We start from the raw sequence: 22,231 nt of genomic DNA on the forward strand, positions 1-22,231 counted from the left end.
TGCATTTTATCAAACCTTATGTTGTCTATTATTGTGGCTCATTGTGAGAAGGTTGTTGTTTTTCTATTGGGGCGGCATCTTGTGTTGATCTCTTGTGTCGTTAGATTCCTGAAATTATTATCCTTGAAATAGAAACTTGTAATATATCTATGACAGCAGATATCCCATTTTACGGTTGATGATTTATGGTCCATCGCCCCAGTTGCAAGTTACCTATATAATGACAAGGGGCAACGGAAATCAGATTTCCAGTATTTCAAATAGTTACTGAGTGAATTTGGAAATTGTAAAATATGTAGTCATTAAGAGGTATAATAATACGTTATAGGTTTAACGCAATAAAACAAGTAATATAGTTAGGATATGCGTGTATGTCTGCAGGCATCGTAACTCACTGTGCGAAAATATCCCGATGACATTCCTTCAGTATTTGTGAGTGTGAGCACGTAGCGACTTCCAACAAACTTGAAACATAATATCAAATCTGTACCCTCCTGTTCTCGTAGATACTCACTGAAAAATCATGAAATGAAAACAGTTTATTACTTACTAGAATTTCGCTGTTCTTGCAGTAAAAGTTTAACATTAGGTATGACGCCTAAATTTGCTACTTCTTAACTAGTGACTCGGTTCGCTACATACTTTGCAGAAAATATCCCCATATGCTCCTGAATGTACCTGCTGAATTATATCTTTGTGCGACATGTAGTTCAGGAGGTACGAACATCATAAACATTGAGATGAGTGAAAAACTAGCTTTTGCTTAAAATGAAGTACGAATCACGCACACTATATTCATCCAGTAACAGATAGTGAGAACACTTAGCATCTTCCAACGAACTTTATACAAAATATCAACCCTTTTCTGAACTTTTTCTCTTTTACATGCTTAATGTAAAATATTTAACAAATTAATCATTTGTAAGGTAGTCAGACATGTGAGACTGTTTTATATATGGGAGTTCGATTCTTTAAGGAAAGAAAGGGTTTACTATTTGCTTAACGACGGAAATATTAATTGTTAGCCTTTTCTCCATAGCATTGATCGCGCATGCGTTTGACACATACAAGGCGTGTGAGAAAAGTTATGAGACTGACAACTCGCGAGTATACATTGTGGGTGCTCACAAATTTTTAAATTCAGATAAACCTGACAGTGTGAAATTAGTAACATGTGCTGTGTAACAGTTATGCTTACCAACAAGTTCATACAAGTTCAGCCACTCCCAATTATAGTAACAAAGCAATAATAATAGTAATAATAATAAGAGGCATAACTTATCTGCCAAAAGAAAGAATTGTTTTTGCGGAATTTTGTTGTTTTGTGCATAATTAGGTACAGTTTAGAGCAATAATGACAAATGTGTAAGCTTTCGCAGCTCTCCATTTCGCATTTTTGTGTAAGTGGGAGTTTTCGTGCTCATTTTTTCGGACAAATGTACATCATCCCTAACAGATGTATTTGTTAGCGAAATTACTTCTGGCCTGAAAATCAGTTATTCTTACGTTGTACCTACACAACAACTTTTGCTAACTGCATATTTCGCTGTTAAATGTTCGCTTGTAGTCATGCTTATTTGACTTGGCCACACTCTCAATCAATGGATCTGTTCTCAGAGGACCCAGTTCTTTTTCGCCTGTTTTCCTGGTAATTTACTTTTCTATTCTGAGAGTGAGAGAGCGGAGTGTGCGCTGATTTGAAACTTCCTGACAAATTATAGCTGTGTGCCGGACCGAGACTCGAACTAGGGACCTTTGCCTTTCGTGGGAAAGTGCTCTACAGACTGAGCCACCCAAGCACGACTCGCCACTCACGACCCATCTTCACAGATTTACTTTTCTGTTAGCATATAAAATAGATTTAACATAGTTCATGCTTACACTGCACACGAAAGCCGATTCCCACACAGTAAACAATACACTCCAAACACAAAGCGCCGTTTGTGGAAATCATTAAACTCAAGTAGTAATTTTTACCAAACCATGGTCACTGGACTAGAATACAGACGGGGCGCTGATATCCATAAGGGCCTAAAGCACACCGCCGTCGATCCCACATGCACGTGAATATCAGAGAAACCAGTGATACAGCTTTTCGTGGATTTTCATATACACAGTGTGGGCCCACAGTATATATAAACCTGACCCACCATAAGATCAACTACTTCGCAAGCACGAATAAATGCTACAGTCCCACGACTGTGATATTCTTTAGGCCCTTTTGATTCTCAACGCCTCAGATAGACTATTGTGTGATAAAATTTCACTTAGAAACCCACAAAATAGCTTTACTGTCAGTTCAGCTTTAACATATACTGAAGTCCGATCAAATTTTATTATAGTACATAGTGAGCGAAATAGCATATCTGAGGAGTGTGCTATCACCTAGCAGGATTTATGCTGAGCGAATGGGAATTAAAGTCTGTTGCTGTGTGCTACCACCTGATGACACTCACGTAAACTTCTAGTTGAGTGGCAAGCATTAGCTGTGCACATCGTGAACAGTGAGAGTTGTTTTTCAAATCCGTATCTATTTGGCCCGTAAGGCAATTACGTCACGCGAGCTGTGCTTCTTAGAACATGCACAAGGGAAGGTGTACTCGCGAACCTGATACCAAGTGTCACAGAGCCTAGGGGAGCAGTATCGTGGTAAATTTAAGCGCCGTATCTTTCAGATTGCAGCATTTACGTTACCTTTAAAAGCATTCAAAGAAAAATAAACAATAAATCGGCAAGGCGTCAAAAGTTAGGGCGTTAACGTGCTCTTGTGCACATACACAGCAGCCGCTACTACTGACAACACTGCGAGCGATTTGGCAACACTGTGTTGTTCTACTCATGTAGGCCGGCGTGTTCGTCCCTTCCAGATGCTCAGTCCGAATTTTGGCTTCGTACAGTCATTGTGATGCCTGAGAACGCCATCAGTGATTTTGTATTTTTGTTGTGTGTTACGAAAATGAAACAGTGGAATTTAGAGGAACGTTATGCCATCAAGTTTTGTGTTGAACTTGGGGAATCCGCCAGTGTGACCCTTGAAATGTTGAAATAGGTTCATAGGGAACATTCCTTATCAAAAGCACAGGTTTTTCGCTGGCGCAGATCATGTGTGTAGACTGAGAACTCATTGAAGATGAATGTCACTTGGATCTTCAACTTCAAAAACCGACGAAAACGTCGAATGTGTACGTTCTCTTGTGAGATCAGTCCGATGTTTAACAGTAAGGATGATGGGAGACCAGTTAAATTTAAACTCTTTCACCGTACATCAAATTTTGATCGTAGTTTAGCTCATGCGAATGGTTAATGTCTCCATCACGACAGTGCCCCATGTCACATGGTCACTTCCATCACGGAATGTTTGATATCGAAAGATATTCCCGTCGTTCCAAAGCCCCCACTTGATCTGAATACTTATAACTTTTTTCTTTTCCCAAAATAAAAAATATCTTAAAAGGGCGTAATTTTCGGGTTCTGGACAACATTCAAAAGAATACATCGGACATGTTAAAGGTCCTTCCTGTTGAAGGCTTTCTGGGCTGATTCCAAGGCTGGGAACAACGCGACTCCGTCGGCGTATATCTGCCAAAGGGAACTACTTTGAAGGGGACAATATTGTTGTTTGAAAAACAAAAGTAGATAAAATATCACCCTCATTGCTTTCTTAACACACCTCGTATATTACACACATCTACACCTCCTATCCCCTGTCTGTTTGCCCATCTCCTCTCCTCCCTCATCCTCTGTCCATCTCCTTATCCCCCTCTCTGTGTCATAGTCTTCAACCTGTCTCTGTCCACCTCATCCTCCCACTTCTATCTGTTCATATCCTCCTGTATCCACCTCAACCTCCCACCAGCGATGCCAAACAGCATGTGTAGCCCTTGAGAAACAGTTTAACGAAAGCAAGATTTTGGTATAGGATCTCACATCGGAATATCAGGAAGTGGGATTGAACATTAAACATTCCAAAACAAAATTTATGCCTGATAAATGAAGCAGCATAAGAAATGTATAGCTCATAAAGCACATTACTGGACACTCTCAGAGCTTTGGCCAGCTTGTAAATATGACAGGAGACATAAGACTGGAAATCTTTCGACACATTAATCTGGGCTGGCGAGCATTTGGAAAATAATTCAACTAGATTCAGGTCAAAATGGCACTGAAACTGTAAAAATACGTTTTGATCAAAGAGTCCCCCCCCCTATTCTGACATAATTCTGAGACTTGGATACATCCATGAATACACAAGTCGGAAACTTACACTACTGGCCATTAAAATTGCTACACCGAGAAGAAACGCAGATAATAAACGGAATTCATTACACAAATATATATAGTACTAGAACTGTCATGTGATTACATTTTCACGCAATTTGGGTCCATAGATCCTAAGGATTCAGTACCCAGAACAACCACCTCTGGCCGTAATAATGGCCTTGATACGACTGGACATTGAGTCAAACAGAGCTTGGATGGCGTGTACAGGTACAGCGGCCCATGCAGCTTCAACACGATACCACAGGTCATCAAGAGTAGTGACTGGCGTATTGTGACGAGCCAGTTGCTCGGCCACCATTGAGCAGACGTTTTCAATTGGTGAGAGATCTGGAGAATGTGCTGGCCAGGGCAGCAGTTGAACATTTTCTATATCTAGAAAGGCCCGTACAGGACCTGCAACATGCGGTCGTGCATTATCCTGATGAAATGTAGGGTTTCACAGGGGTGGAATGAACGGTAGAGCCACTGGTCGTAACGTCCACTGTTCAAAGTGCCATCAATGCGAACAAGAGGTGACCGGGACGTGTAGCCAATGGCATCCCATACCATCAGGCTGGGTGATAAGTCAGTATGTCAATGACGAAGACATGCTTCCAATGTGCGTTCACCGCGATGTCACCAAACACGGATGCGTCCATCATGATTCTGTAAACAGAACCTGGATTGATCCGATAAAATGACGTTCTGCCATTCGTGCACGCAGGTTCGCCGTTGAGTACACCATCGCAGGCGCTCCTGTCTGTGATGCAGCCTCAAGAGTAACTGCCCCCATGGTCTCCTAGCTTATAGTCCATGGTGCTGTAAACGTCATCGAACTGTTCGTGCAGAAGGTCGTCGTCTTTCAAACGTCCCCATCTGTTGACTCATGGATCGAGACGTGGCTGCACAATCCTTTACAGCCATGCGGATAAGATGCCTATCGACTGCGAGTGATGCGGCCTTCCGCATTACCCTGCTGAACCCAACGATTCCATATTCTGCTAACAGTCATTGGATCTCGACCAACGCGAGCAGTAATGTCGCGATACGATAAACCACAATCGCGATAGGATACAATCCGACCTTTATCAAAGTCGGAAACATGATGGTATTTATTTCTCCTACTTACACGAGTCATCACAACAACGTTTTACCTGGCAACGCCGGTCAACTGCTGGAAACTTTCCTCATGTCAGCACGTTGCAGGTGTCGCCACCGGCGTCAACCTTGTGTGAATGCTCTGAAAAGCTAATCATATGCATATCACAGCATCTTCTTCCTGTCGGTTAAATTTCGCGTATGTAGCACGTCATCTTCCTGGTGCAGCAATTTTAATGGCCAGTAGTGTCGAACTGCACAGCGAAGCATCGTAAGGAGTATGTTGGGATTTGGAATAAAACAAGGAAAGAGGGCGGAAGATATGATATGAATTACATATGTAGAGGACATTCTGGTGAAAATAGCCACTATGAAATGGCGATGGGCCGGCCATGTTGCCAAAAGTAATGATGGCCGACAAAAGGCAGTTTGGAATGGAGTCCAAGAGACTCAGGCCCCGAGGAAGACTGCCAGACCGATGGGACAAAGACATGCGCAAGATTTCTGGAGTCAAATGGTTGAATGTCACTCAAAGCCGTTCCTTATGGAAAAAAATACATTGAAAGATACCCGAGCTCAGAACTTGGATAGTCCCCATCATTTAATGATGGAAGTCGGTGCTGATGCGTCTGCTGCTTCCGCTGATGTCGATGCTGATAAGCGACATACGCCGTGTTTTGTTTACTTAATGGAAAAAATGTCGTTGGTGTATAGACTGTGCCAAATTTCCTTATGAAACAAATCACGAGTGTGCTTCATTGCATACCAAGAGTACAGTACGTACTCAAATTGCAGGAAATGGGGGATAGCTACCGAAACGAATCGTTATATGCTTCTGACTATTGCATTTACCGATTTGCTATACGGCGTTGACCAGCTGCATAATTTTGACCTACCCAGTATTACACCATACTAACGTTGTTCTGTCAGAATATTACTCAAATATTTTTTGTTAGAATGTTCGAGTTTTATCAGTTCCTTTATAATTTAAGTTTTTCTTTTCCAGTACTTGGATATGAGATTTGGTAAAAGCGTCAGAATCCTGGGGTCCTTCTTCTTCATCATTAATATGGTGAGTGATGAATTAATCTTCATACCCTCTTAGACTTCAGTCTATAAATGTATGTTTATGTCATTGATTAAAATACTGGATAAGGTGTCTCAAAGCTTATGTAGTAGATAGCACTGTCTTTGTATCTGATCTATCTGCTGAAATATTGCGTTGCTGCATAAGTTTGTAGCAATTTAGTTAGCGTGCGGAAGAATTTGCTGCCAGGACATTGTTTATCGTTTATCACCCATCTATTTTTGTCTTTCTGTTTGTGCTATTTTTTATATTTGTGAGCATCAGAGTATTCTAAACAGAAGAGTAACAGCAGAGATGACTTGAAACGTCTGCGAAAAGAGCACTAATTGAAGAAGCACTGCAGGGAAAATATTCATTATTGGTAAGAAATAGACTTGATGTGGACGATACACTAGCTATATGAATAGCGTCGAGTTTTGTCAGTACTTTCTGTAATGGTGGCTAGCACCGTTCAGCTTAACAACTAGGTCAACCGTCGTATTTCAAGGGCAGGTTAAAGTGTTAACTGCACAATGATTGAAGTCCAAGACCCATACTGATGACAAGGAATGTCCCAGTTATGTCAACATACAAGTAAAAGGAATAGTTAAGAAAAAAACAGGATTCAACAGGTTCCCTCAAAAGGACAGCGGCTGATTCACTACCCTGTCTTCTCCAACCCGACAACGGAAGGCCGCAGCTGTGGATAATTGGTTATGAAGAAAAGTCAGGATTTTGATGCAGACAAACCGGCCTTGTAGTTTTCTCAGTCGTTCGAAGTTTGTTTGATTTTGAATTTTGGAGATTAAGTTTGCCTTACGAGGAAAGTATGTTTGTTCTAAGTCGTACCATCATAATTTAGTCCACCAAGCGTCGTCGTGATGCGATGTTTTCTTCTAGATATAGGAGATTCCTAAATATGTCAGCAAGACTGTATTTTTCTTTAAACGGCAGGGAACAGTTTTAATTCTGGTGATCACACAGAATGGCACAGAATAGATTTTATATAGTTTTTGTCTGCTAAGACAATATCGAGTGATACATGAGTGTTATACTTACGATAAAGCAGATAACCTGAAATTTAATGCAGAAGGTTTTGAAAGGTTTTGTATGATCATTTTGTATTACCTTCTGACAGATGCTTTATGGGATTTCGGTCGTTTATTTACGTAATAAAATAAAACACCTGAAGCCGTCCTTTCCACGTTATTTATTATATAGCAACCAGTTTCGGTGAGTCAATACGCCATCTTCACGCCTTAACCGACGCTGAGGGAGTGAAATCAATTAGTTGGTAGTTGATGGCTGCAGACACAACATCGCTGTTACAGTATTCTACTAAAACCGATTTATAAATGTTAGCCATTGATGGGATCGTGTATACGATTGGAGTTCACTCCATCAGCGTCAGTTAAGGCATGAAGATGGTGTACTGACTCAACGACAGTGGATGCTACATAATGAACAACATCGAAACGACGGCTGAAGGTGTTTCAGTTTATTACGGTTTTCAAAGTGGTTTCCTTCTGTAGCAATGAGTATGTAGAACCTTCCGTGATGATTTTTTGAAGAACGTAATTTTAGACGGCAGCAATATCTCGGGAAACTGCGGTAACAGCAACCTGGGGTGTTGCAGACGCCTCTTTCAAGAGTGGGTCCTTCAGATAACTCCGTAAGACATAACCACGCGGGTTACGACCAGGACTATAAGGGGGCCATTCCACGCTGCGTCCAGTGATTACTAGGGTGTTCAGGACAACCATCACATCTCACAGCCTCCTGAAAGGAATCGAAGACGTCTGTAATACGGAGTGCACGTGCTACAGCCTGATTGAACCAGTAGTTTCGAAGCATTCAGCCTCGTCTTGCAGCCGGCGCATATTCATGTTCCCGTATCTGACTGTATTTGTCTGCTGTGACAGGTTCCTCACTAAAAATGGCTCAGTAAAGCACTGTGCATTGGCTGCGCACCGAACAGTGACTTTTTTTTTTTAATGAGATGGATCAGCAGGTTGAACATTCTCAGTAGTCCAGTGGCACCATTTCTGTTTGTTGACGTACACACGTAATCTACATCTACATCTACATCCATACTCCGCAAGCCACCTGACGGTGTGTAGCGGAGGGTACCCTGAGTACCTCTATCGGTTCTCCCTTCTATTCCAGTCTCGTATTGTACGCGGAAAGAAGGATTGTCGGTATGATTCTGTGTGGGCTCTAATCTCTCTGATTTTATCCTCATGGTCTCTTCGCGAGATATACGTAGGAGGGAGCAATATACTGCTTGACTCTTTGGTGAAGGTATGTTCTCGGAATTTTAACAAAAGCCCGTACCGAGCTACTGAGCGTCTCTCCTGCAGAGTCTTCCACTGGAGTTTATCTATCATCTCCGTAACGCTTTCGCGATTACTAAATGATCATGTAACGAAGCGCGCTGCTCTCCGTTGGATCTTCTCTATCTCTTCTATCAACCCTATCTGGTGCGGATCCCACACTGCTGAGCAGTATTCAAGCAGTGGGCGAACAAGCGTACTGTAACCTACTTCCTTTGTTGTCGGATTGCATTTCCTTAGGATTCTTCCAATGAATCTCAGTCTGGCATCTGCTTTACCGACGATCAACTTTATATGATCATTCCATTTTAAATCATTCCTAATGCGTACTCCCAGATAATTTATGGAATTAACTGCTTCCAGTTGCTGACCTGCTATTTTGTAGCTAAATGATAAGGGACCTATCTTTCTATGTATTTGCATCACATTACACTTGTCTACATTGAGATTCAATTGCCTTTCCGTGCACCATGCGTCAATTCGCTGCAGATTCTTCTGCATTTCAGTACAATTTTCCATTGTTGCAACCTCTCGATACACCACAGCATCATCTGCAAAAAGCCTCAGTGAACTTCCGATGTCATCCACCAGGTCATTTATGTATATTGTGAATGGCAACGGTCCTATGACACTCCCCTGCGGCATACGTAGATGGAGGTTTGCCACATGGGTAAACCAGATCTGATCCGTATCAACTGTTCCATTTTCAAAGGCCTCAATCATCTCATTAAAAAAATAGCCGCTCCACATCCCTGTCCTTCAAAGGTTGGTAACGTTGAATTCTGAGAGGGAAAAAGGCTACGTTTGTCCTCCATTATCCTCTGGAGACACTGTTGTGACATGCTGGGTTGCTGAGCTGCTTGTCTTGTTGATGTAGGGAGTTCCTCATCGAATAAGGTTAGATGTCGTTCCACATTCTCCAAGGTTACACCTGAGGCTGGTCGTCCTGATTGAACCCTTCATGTAATCATGTAGGAACCTAGCCTCCTCAAAACATTTCATCACAATGTTAAAAAAAAACACTGAATACATTACAGAAAATTTGTATCAGAGGATGCTTAAACTTTGTCACCTCTAATTTGATTTCAGTTCTATACTGTAATGTCACCAGGAAATGGTCTTTTCGGATGGTGCTGCTCTTGAACCAAATGCTACTGTATGCGTGTCTCACCGTAATTGTAAGTCCAGACTTTGCCTGAAATGCCCTTACGATCAACAAACAAAGTTACATTGTTAGTGCTTCCATTCTGAAATGTGAGCTGAGACAGAGCTACAATGTATGAATATCAAAAGAAGAATCGTTTACGGCATACAATTAAATCACAGTAGACAAAGACTTTCTAACACCAATTTTGTACCACCATGTAGTTGAATGGATACAAAGCATCAAGTGATAATGTATCTGACATCTCCAGTTTCATATTTTACTATTACTTATTCATGGTTGGCATTCCAATACCAAGTACTGCACACTGCTTCTTTAATTGTTAAGTCCAATATGTGTAACCTAACACTAAGCAGAATTATTGTGACTGTTGCAGGTCACCTGGATCCCTATCGTCATTTACCTGCCCGCAATAGCTTTAAACCAAGGTAATGTCAGACGCCAATATCATATTTGCTTTTCTGGTAAAATATCCTTGGTGCAATGTCTTAAAATACATTACGCATGTAACTTAAAACTGAACAGCTTTGCACAGTAGTTTATATTACAGAACTCTCCACAAAAACACAAGATCTAAGTTCAAATGTAGAGTGTTGACATAGTGAAGCTCGCTAGATAAGTAGCTGATAATATTCTTTTTTGACTTCGACTTTACCTTTTTACGTCTTGGCTCACGTGTTTCAACAAAAAAGGTTGACTGTGACATTTATTCCAATAACAGCTTGATTATCTTCAGCAATGTCGTTAATACTTAAAAGAGTACACTACTGGCCATTAAAATTGCTACACGACGAAGATGACGTGCTACAGACGCAAAATTTAACCGACAGGAAGATGATGCTGTGATATGCAAATGATTAGCTTTTCAGAGCATTCACACAAGGTTGGCGCCGGTGGCGACACCTACAACGTGCTGACATGAGGAAAGTTTCCAACTGATTTCTCATACATAAACAGCAGTTGACCAGCGTTGCCTGGTGAAACGTTGTTGTGATGCCTCGTGTAAGGAGGAGAAATGCGTACCATCACGTTTCCGACTTTGATAAAGGTCGGATTGTAGCCTATCGCGATTGCGGTTTATAGTATCGCGTTGGTCGAGATCCAATGACTTTTAGCAGAATATGGAGTCGGTGGGTTCAGCAGGGTAATACGGAACGTCGTGCGGGATCCCAACGGCATCGTATCACTAGCAGTCGAGATGACAGGCATCTTATCCGCATGGCTGTAACGGATCGTGCAGCCAAGCCTCGATCCCTGAGTGAACAGATGGGGACGTTTGCAAGACAACAACCATCTGAACGAACAGTTCGACGACGTTTGCAGCAGCATGGACTACCAGCTCGGAGACCATGGCTGATGTTACCCTTGACGCTGCCTCAAAGACAGGACCGCCTGTGATGGTGTACTCAACGACGAACCTGGGTGCACGAATGGCAAAACGTAATTTTTTCGGATGAATCCAGGTTCTGTTTTCAGCATCATGATGGTCGCATCCGTGTTTGGCGACATCGCGGTGAATGCACATTGGAAATGTGTATTCGTCATCGTCATACTGACGTATCACCCGGCGTGATGGTAGGGGTTGCCATTGGTTACATGTCTCGGTCACCTCTTGTTCGCATTGACGGCACTTTGAACAATGGACGTTACATTTCAGGTGTGTTACGACCCGTGGCTCTACCCTTCATTCGATCCCTGCGAAACCCTACATTTCAGCAGGATAATGCACGACTGCATGTTCCAGGTCCTGTACGGGCCTTTCTGGATTCAGAAAATGTTCGACTGCTGCCCTGGTCAGATCTCTCACCAATTGAAAACGTCTGGTCAATGATGGCCGAGCAACTGGCTCGTCACAATACCCCAGTCAGTACTCTTGATGAACTGTGGTATCGTGTAGAATCTCCATGGGCAGCTGTACCTGCACACGCCATCCTAGCTCTGTTTGACTCAATGCCCAGGCGTATCAAGGCCGTTATTACGGCCAGAGGTGGTTGTCCAGGGTACTGATATCTCAGGATTTATGCACCCAAACTGCGTGAAAATGTTATCATATGTCAGTTCTAGTATAATATATTTGTGCAATGAATACCCGTTTATCATCTGCATTTCTTCTTGGTGTAGCATTTTTAAAGGCCATAGTGTATATTATGACGCTTTAAGTCTAGAGTAATAGTTCGCAAAACATATAAAACTATAAGAAAGACTGTGGTAGTTATTCTTGTAATTTAAACTTTTACACCTATAAGGCTTCATGACAATTTTTCAATTAAACAGAGAATATGTAGGCACTTCTGCAATAATTAGGACCACGTTCCTCCATAAGCTTCTGAATATTCCGGGGAATTCGCCATTTGACAGACCTAATTGTAAATATCGTACATCCACTGGAGAGACGAATTTCTTACTAGCACCCATAACTCTGGCGCATCGAATCGAAAATAATTAATCTTATCTCAGCAGCGGACACGTTTATCCCGATTAAACACAGTACCACTGCTTTGATATTTTGGGCCTCCGAACACAGGAGGAACCATCTTCACTGCGTTTGAAATGGAACCTATTTTCTGTTTAACACAGCATTCCAACATCGGTTACTGTTGATGGCCTTCAGTACGTGCGTAGTATAACACATTTGTTAATAAACCGAGCAGTCCCCTACTATGTCAATCACTTCTACAAGGGGCGATCAAAAAATTTTTGTTTGAGGGTGTTGCTGCAGAATGTATGCGACGTAGCGCGACTCCGGTTCGCTTCTATAAGCACCGACATACAGGCACGGGATCAGTGTGGCATTCTTGTCCTTCCGAAATGTGTGTGTTTAATGCGGAAATCTGAACTACGGCGATGTTATTACCAAATGCTTCCAAGCAGGACCGACGTGCTGTTATTCTTTTCTTAGCTGCCAAAATACAAACACTGATAGACATACATAGGAGAATGAAAAATGTGTATGGGGCAGCACTTCTATTGGAAACCACCGTTCTGTAGTGGTGCACCAAGTTGTGTGCTGGTCGCGATTCAGCTCAATATGTCTCCCAGAAGTTACGCCAGCTGAAATGGGACTCGCTCGAGCACCCATCCTTTAGTCTGATCTCTCCCTATGTGGTTATCGCGCCTTCGGTCCCTTGAAAAAGGCCGTGAACTATCGGTAGTTCCTGTCGCACGAGGATGTGCAGCAGGGCAATGGCTTACGAAAGCGGTATCTTCAATGTGATGCGTTGGCGGGATGATCGCCTCAAGGGTCATTGTGTGGCAGGCTGAGTCTAGATTGTACGTCCTTCGAACGGAAAATTTTTGATCGCCCACTTATATTTTGTCGTAGTTCGTACTTAATGAAAAAAAGATTATACGCTAGATACTAATTACATTGGTGAAAAACGAATACTTGTACAGATGTGACACAGAAACACAGCTTCTGTAGGGGGCACTATGAGAGGACAGTAACGATCATGGCCCGAACTGCAACGCCGTCAATCCAATGTTCCTTTTTTTTTCTTTTCAATTTGATAGCTCCCGGTCAATGCTCATTCAGCTATCTCAGTAGTAATGTCAATTACGACGAAGCTAAAGTATTGATAACACTTTTATTTTTCGTAAGTATTTGAAGTTGACTGTTAATGTCATTGGATCTTGTATTCTGTTCTTATGTTACAACGCGTTTTACTTCTATTTTGCCGTTTGTACAGTACCTTGAGGATTGTTAACGACCGAAACCGATCGTAATACACTGACGTGTAAGAGGGCTACTTGTGTACTTGCAGCGTTGTGTAGCGCTTTACAATGGATCTCTGACTGGGAATTCTTTGTAAGAGACTCTGTGACTGGTTGGACTCGTTGTTGGAAGTTTATCGCCAGTAGTGTTGGGCAGTTGGAAGTTAGTCGGCAGCAGTGATGGAAGTACTGTTGGGTGTGAGAAGTTAACGTTGATGGAGGGTAGAGGTCTCAAGTGTTAGCGTAGGTTAACGATCTGTACATGTTCGACTTGGAGACTGAATATTATTCATGATTATATACCTTTGTAGTAGATGTCAATGACGATTTATTTTCGTGTCTGAACTGGATGTCACATTATTGAGGTAAAAAAAAAATACGTTATTTCGTTTGCAACAAAATGTTTCCTTTGCTAACCATATGCCTATTAGTAGTTAGTGGCTTTAGTAGTTGGAAGCCTTTATTTAGCCCGCAGTATTGACGCTCGCTGTATTGCAGTAGTTCGCGTAATGAAGATTTTTGTGAGGTAAGTGCTTGCTTTGCGCTAGGATATTGTGGGTCTCAGTCATTCAGCAATTTAAGTACAGACACACACATTTAAATAAAGAAGTTCCAAATGTGACAAAAGTCATGGGACCTCGTTTTGCCCGGCACACTGCAGCAACTCGACGTTGCAAGGTCTCAACAAGTCGTTGGAATAATGAACCATGCTTCCTCTATGGCCGTCCAAATTTGCGACGGTGTTACCGGTGAGGGATGTTGCGCACGAACTGACCTCTCGATTACATTAAAAATGTTCAAATGTGAGTGAAATGTTATGGGACTTAACTGCTAAGGTCATCAGTCCCTAAGTTTACACACTACTTAACCTAAATTATCCTAAGGACAAAAACACACCCATGCTCGAGGGAGGACTCGAACCTCCGCCGGGACCAGCCGCACAGTCCATGACTGCAGCGCCTGAGACCGCTCGGTCTATTACATTCCATGAATACATTGTTACGCGGCGATATGTACCGATGAAATTCTCCATAAGTAACCTAGTCAATGATCGGTTCACCTGGACTAGAAGACTCGGTCCAATTCATATAAACGTAGCCCACACCATTATGAAGCCACCACCAGGTTGAACAGTGCCTTGTTGACAACTTGAGGTGGCTTCGGGTGATCTGCGCCACACTCGAACAAACTGAAATCGGGACTCATTTGACCAGGTCACGGTTTTCCAGTCGTCTAGGGTGCAAACGACATTGTCATGTGCCCAGGAGAGGCGTTGCAGGCGATGTCGTGCTGTTAGCAAAGGCACTCGCATCGGTCGACTGCTGTCACAGCCCATTAACACTAAATTTCGCCGCACTGTCCTAACGGATACGTTTGTCGTACATACCACATTGATTTCTGTGATTATTTCACACTGGGTTGCTTGTCTGTTAATCTGTTAACACTGACAACTGGCCGGCCGCGGTGGTCTCGCGGTTCTAGGCGCGCAGTCCGGAACCGTGCGACTGCTACGGTCGCAGGTTCGAATCCTGCCTCGGGCATGGATGTGTGTGATGTCCTTAGGTTAGTTAGGTTTAAGTAGTTCTAAGTTCTAGGGGACTGATGACCACAGCAGTTGAGTCCCATAGTGCTCAGAGCCATTTGAACAATTTTAACTGACAACTGTACACAAACGCCACAGCTCTCGGTCGTTAAGTGAAGGCCGTCAGCTACTGCACCGCCATTGGTGGAAGGTGATGCCTGAAATTTTGTATTTTCGGCACAGTATGACACTGTGGATCTCGTAATACTGAATTCCCTAACTATTTCCGAAATGGAATGTCTCATGTATCTACACTCATGCTCAGGAATTAAAGATAGTGCTAATACATGGTGAAAAAACACCCTGGTGGGCGGTTGGAGGGATTTAAATCACCTCGGGGTATGACCATGCGGTGCGTTTGACCTGCGGTCGTCGCAAGGTGGCGCTGGCAGCAGTCCACATACGCAGAGGTGTGTTGGTGCATGTCAGAGTACAGTGCAGTGAGTAAGTGTGCATTCGTTTTCAGAGGTGCTAATGGTGACTGTGTGTTGAAAATGGCTCAAAGAACACATATTGATGACGTTGTGAGGAGTAGAATACTAGGGCGACTGGAGGCTGGTCAAACACAGCAGGTCGTAGCACTGGCCCTCCGTGTGCCACAAGGTGTGATCTCGAGATTATAGGAACGATTCCAGCAGACAGGAAACGTCTCCAGGCGCTACAGTACGGGACGTCAACAGTGTACAACACCACAAGAATATCCATATCTCACCATCAGTGCCCGCAGACGGTCACGGAGTACTGCAAGTAGTCTTACTTTGCACCTTACTGGAGCCACTGGAACGGTTGTCTCCAGACATACAGTCTACAGATGACTGAACATACATGGTTTATTCTCTCGGAGACCCGCAAGGTGCATTCCACTGACCCCTGGTCACAGGAGAGGCCTTCAAGCGTGGTGTCGAGAACACGGTACATGGTCACTGGAACAGTGGTCCCAGGTTATGTTCATGGACGAGTCCAGGTATAGTCTGAACAGTGATTCTCGCCGGGTTTTCATCTGGCGTGAACCAGGAACCAGACCAATCTCTTAATGTCCTTGATAGGGACCTGTATGGAGGTCGTGGTTTGATGGTGTAGGGTGCGATTATGATTGGTGCACGTACATCCCTGCATGTCTTTGACAGAGGAACTGTAACAGGTCAGGTGTGTCGGAACGTCATTTTCCACTAGTATGTCCGCCTTTTCAGGGGTGCAGTGGGTCCCAACTTCCTCCTGATGGATGGTAACGCACGGCCTTACCGAGCTGCCATCGTGGAGGAGCACCTTGAAACAGAAGATATCAGGTGATTGTAGCGGCCTGCCTGTTCTCCAAACCTAAACCCCATCGAGCACGTCTGGGATGCTCTAGGTCGACGTATCGCTGCACGTCTTCAAACCCCTACGACACTCCAGGAGCTCCTACAGGCACTAGTGCAAGAATGGGAAACTATACCACAGCAACTGCTCGACCGCCTGATCCAGAGTATGCCAACCCGTTGTGCGGCCTGGGTACATGTGCATGGTGAGCATATCCCATATTGATGTCGGGGTACATGCGCAGGAAACAGTGGCGTTTTGTAGCACATGTGTTTCGGGACGGTTTTCTCAACTTATCACCAATACCGTGGACTTACAGATCTGTGTCATGTGCGTTCCCTATGTGCCTATGCTATAGCGCCAGTTTTGTGTAGTGCCGCATTATGTGGCACCACATTCTGCAATTATCCTTATTTTATGAGCATGAGTTCCAACTACTATTCCGCGTTCAGAGTCTGTTAATTACCGTCGTGCGGTAGTCATCACGTCGGAAACATTTCCAGATGAACCACCTGAGTACAAATGACAGTTCCGCCATCTGTATATGGGCGTATCTCTATTCCATGACTTGCCAACTCAGCGTAAATACGTATCACAAGACAGCACTGCTTCGCCGATTTTTCCAAGTATACACACGGTCAAGTCACATTTATACAACCACCGCCTGTGTACGACGTCAGCGTGCAATAATGAGTGACAGACGACAGGTGGCAGCACTAGCAATGGAGGTTATATGAAGTATGTCGGTGGTCGTGGAAAAAGTGCAGTCATAGTCGTAATGCGGAAGCACAGCGATTTATCTGACGTCCAAAGGGGCATGGTCATTGGATTTCGTGCCAATCATGGAAGAATTTCCAAAATTGTCAAGTTTGTAAACTTTTCGCGTGCCGCCATGGATAAAGTATACCGTGAATGGCAAAATGGCGGTACCCAAAACCGACGCCGAGGTTAACTGTGGTGTATCACAGGCCATAGATGACAGGGATCAACGAAGGCTGAAGACGTGCGTACAGGCGAATAGATGTGCAACTATTGAGCAACTGACGACCCAGACGAAGCAAAGGGCTACCTACAGTGTCTCCTCATCGACTGTTCGGCGAAAGTGTCTGCATATGGGCCTCTGCAGCAAGTGCCTGGGTGATGTACACATGCTGATTGCTGTTCATTGGCTACGATGGCCGGAATTTGTACCCCAGTACCACAAGCGGACTTTCACTGAGTGGCGACAGGTGGCATTTTCACACGAATAACGTTTTATGCTCCATCGCACAGATGGCCGTTAGTGTGTACGACCCTGGAGCAATCAGAAGAGTCCAGGCCCGTGGAGGGAGCGTTATGATCTGGGGAATGTTTTCATGGTATTCCCTGGGTGATTTCGATATTCTGAAAGGTAGAATGGATCAACACAACAATGCGTCTATCCATCCATACATGCAGTTTGTTTTTTCTTCGGCACCATGGCACCTACAAGCAGGTCAATGCAACGTTTCATACAACCTCCATTGTACGAGAACATACGTGATTCGAACATTAGGATGATTTTACCTTCTCCCCTGGCTACGAAACTCTCCGGATTTAGATCCAAACGAGGGACCGTCTCATCGGGCTGTTCCCACCATGGATCCTCAACCAGCGGGACGGTGTGGTCGAGCGGTTGTCGGCGCTACAGTCCGGAACCGCGGGACCGCTACGGTCGCAGGTTCAAATCCTGCCTCGGGCATGGATGTGTGTGATCTCCTTAGGTTAGTTAGGTTTAAGTAGTTCTAAGCTCTAGGGGTCTGAGGGCCTCAGATGTTAAGTCTCATAGTGATCACAGCCATTTGAACAATTTGATCCTCAATCGGGAAATCTAGCACAGCTGGCCACAGCACTGGAGTCAGCATGGCTCCACATCCTTGTCGGTGACTTACAGAATTCCATTGACTTCCTTCCTGCATCTCTGCGCTGTAAAAGGTGGTTATTCAGGTTTCTGACAGGTGGTCGCATTAACGTGACTGGACAGTGTATGTGCAGCTTACAGTCACCTGAAAAAATATTCGATATCATGTTGCGCTATCCTTGCTTCCTTCAGGTTTTCTATTGTTGGCTGCTCTATTTTATTGTTTCAGTTTTTGCTTTGCTTTCGTAGAATACCATGAAATTTCTAGTCGGTTAGCTTAGTTTTATTCTTTTAATATGCCCATAAAATTGTAGCCTGGATAGAAAGCGAATAAATGTTGATACACTTTCCCATTTCTAAGTTGCCCTTATTCTATTATCATCTTAATCTATTTGTTCCTTCTTCAGTATAATTTGGATCTAACATTTTCTTGATTACCTTTCGTTCTCTCTGATCAACATTATCATTGTAGTATTGTTATCATAATTTTGTTTTATTTTTAGTTACTGGCGTCGATCTCCGCATCATTTCTCCTGTAGTCTGCATTGTCTGCATTTTCTACACATGCTTGGTAAGTTTGCCTACAACTACTTCTTTTAAGCATTAGTGTACGAGGGTCGTTCAATAAGTAATGGCTCACATTGTTTGTCTCAGAACATATTTATTGTTGAATCAGAATTTGGTGACAATATAAATCAGTATGTTTTGTCCATGTCCTAATTTTCTACGTCGTCTCCATCATGATCGTACGCCAACCTTGTGGAAGAACATGTAATCCCTGTTGGTAAAAGCTCTTGTCCTGTAGGTGTAGCCATGTTTTCACTGCATGACTGACACTCCCGTCATCTTCCAAGTGATTTCCCCGTAGAGAATCTTAAAGCGGCCCAAAGAGATGGAAGTCCGAGGGTGTCCGGTCTGGACTGTAGGGTGGACGAGGCAACGATGCCCAACCCCATTTTGCGATATGATCCCGGGTTCTCAGACTTGTGTAGGCGTGCACTATCATGTTGGAGCAAGATTTCTGTTGGATTTTTGTCCGATCAAACACGTCGGGAACGGTTCTTGAGTTTATTCAGAGTCTTCACGTGAGCCTCTGAATTGGTGGTTGACCTTGGCATCACACCGATTCCATCACAACCCCAGAAGACTGTCACCATCATTTTTCTGGCAGAGGGGGTTGTCTTGAATTTCTTCTTTTGTGGTGAATGATGATGATGCCGCTCCATGGACTGCCATTTTGTTTCCGGCACTAAGTGATGCACCCAGCTTTTGTCCCCCGTAACGATTCATGACAGAAAGGCCTCTCCGTCGGTCAAAAAACTCTCCAACAATTCAGATAAAATGGCCTTTCTTTGAATCATGTGGTCCACTGTGAGCATTCGTGGAACCCATTGTGAGCACCTCTTTGAATATCCGAGAGTCTATAATCATTGCAGACGTACTTCCAGTGCTGACCGACAACTGTAGAGCCACTTGTCGAGTTGTGATGCGCCGTTCGGCACCAATAATGGCGTCCTAACGATTCAGCATGTCTGGAGCAGTGGCTGTGACAGTACGACCCGAGCATGGATGATCATGGAGCTCTGTTTCTGCATTTACAGAGGCTGTAACTTTCTTTACCGATCTCCAAACTGTACTCCTATCAACTGCAGCATCGCCATACACTACACAAACGTTTACGATTGTTCACCACGGATTCTTTTGCTGCACGCAAGAATTCAATAACAGCACTTTGCTATTCTGACGTTGTACTACGGCTCTTCCACATGCCAGAACGGTTACAAACTTCACCAGCGCACAGCACAAACATCAAATGTGAAGCACCGACAAAGATGTTTCTCTCTCTATATTAATGGGTTTTTTAAAAAAAAGTAGGGAAATTACTAATTGAACGACACTCGTATATTGGGTTCCAAAAATACTCCGTGACAAAGGAAATTAAGCACTCACAGGGCAGGGCTGGATGTGGATGTAGCTTTGTACACGTACATTCCATCCGTCAATAGAATTCTTCTGGGCTGTCGACAGTATTGTCAGTATATAAAATTGCTGACTGACTGTTAGTTAACTCAGCACAGAGCTCTGAGGAAGGCCGTTTGCAGTAATGGCCGAAATGTCAGACAATTTTATATGCAGTCAGTGCGGTGAACAGCCCAGAAGAATTCTATTGATAGTGACAACGGCTGCGGAAGCCTACTCTTACACCATCGATGTTTATGTGAATGATTAGCATTGCCATTCTCTGTGCCAAGACGTCCACCAGAGTACATTAGTGTTGTTCCTCATTAGTGCTATTACCAGGCCTAGTAGGGTATATAATGGATGTGAACGGTGTCAGATGTTCAATGATCTTTGTGAAGGACATGGAGATACCACGTGCACATGTGAGATATAGTTATCAGCACGCGACCGATTTTGAAAGTGGGTCTCCATATGGACAGCTGGACCAATCACAGGTCACCCAGATTTGTCGGGTATTAGCAAGTGACAGTGCGACGGCGTGGGAACATGAGAGCAGGGATACTCCCAGTCAAGGGTCCAGTCGATCACATCTAATCGCCACACAAGAACATCGCCGTATTGTGCACAAGCACATGGTAGCCCCTTCAGCTTTGCGATTGCTATCCGAGAACAAATAACGGGCCCCCAACAATCTTACGTCACAGTAGCGCTGTTGGCCCTACACTAGAAGCAGCCAGACTGCAGAATCACCGTCCCATTCGGGGGCTGCCGCTAACAGCACAACAGAAACGGATGCGTTTGGAGAGGCGTCGTTAGGGGGAGTGGTGTCGCATTGTGTGCAGCAGTGAATCGCAGTTCTGCACCACCTGGATGACCATCGTTGCTGCGAATGACGGCGACCTGGTCAGAGGTCCTATTCTTCCAATGTTTTTGAGAGTGTTGAAGATTCAGACCTGTGTTGTCACGGAGGAGAACAAAGCGAGAGTCGATGAGTTGATACGGGAAAACAGTCGTATTACGGTGAGTGATATTGCAACAATGGTGAACATTAATAAGAATCTCCCCTCCATATTGTCCATGACGTACTGATGTTCAAGGAAGTGTGTGAGAGGTGGGTTCCAAAACATTTGACTTTACTAATGAAAGAAAGGTTCATGGATGCGTGCAGTTAGACCAGAAGTCCGTCTGCTTGCCCCACCAACCGCATTCCCGCATCTGGCATCATCAGACTACCACATTTTCGACCGACTGAAACAAGCTATTAGCGATTCAAGGCTTGCTGATTAAGAGGAAGTCCAGGAAGCAGTGCATAACTGTTTACACACGCTCCCCCACCCCCTACCCCCAATAATTCTTTGCACCTGGATTTGAGAAACTTGTTCAGTGCTGGCGCAAGCGTATAAAACTCGAGGAGATATACATGTTGTATTCCATCCTCTCCCTGGATTCTTTAAAACAAATTCCGACTTTTTATTGAATGACCCTTGTATATTGGCGCTCTTACTGCTCGCATATGATAAGAGTAAAATACAAAGTTATGTACATTGGGCCTTGACAATGGTCGTTAGACTTGTTCTGTGGTGTTGCAGTGGTTAGGCACGTGATGTCATCTTCCGCTAATGGTTCCTAGGTTAAATTCTTTGCGAATAACGTTCTTGTTGCTCATCCGAAACAAGAGGATCTGTTCGTGTCGTTTGAGGACGTTGCTTGCGCCACACGCCAAAGAATTGTCAACAAAATTTTCAGTAGTGCACACACCACGAAACTGCCTTCAGCGTTTCTCACGGGTGTGCAGACGGGAATGTAAATACTGTGATAATTTCCCGCACTGCCTTCCAGTAAGTGAAAATTTTCATGACGAATAAATCCGCACCAG

General features: G+C 43.8%; 1 protein-coding gene across 2 annotated transcripts in view; it reads left to right on the plus strand.

The window, feature by feature from the left end:
• LOC126278407 (sodium-coupled monocarboxylate transporter 1-like) overlaps positions 1-22,231 on the plus strand; it is a 172,488-nt gene that overhangs the window by 24,433 nt on the left and 125,824 nt on the right. For both annotated transcript variants that reach the window (XM_049978511.1, XM_049978510.1), the window contains exons 4-6: positions 6,365-6,430; positions 10,299-10,350; positions 18,897-18,964. In XM_049978511.1, the coding sequence (XP_049834468.1) occupies positions 6,365-6,430; positions 10,299-10,350; positions 18,897-18,964 (186 nt within the window). The remainder of the gene's footprint in view (positions 1-6,364; positions 6,431-10,298; positions 10,351-18,896; positions 18,965-22,231) is intronic.

The sequence above is a fragment of the Schistocerca gregaria genome, chromosome 6 (genome assembly GCF_023897955.1).
Source record: "Schistocerca gregaria isolate iqSchGreg1 chromosome 6, iqSchGreg1.2, whole genome shotgun sequence".
Taxonomy (NCBI): Eukaryota; Metazoa; Arthropoda; class Insecta; order Orthoptera; family Acrididae; genus Schistocerca; species Schistocerca gregaria.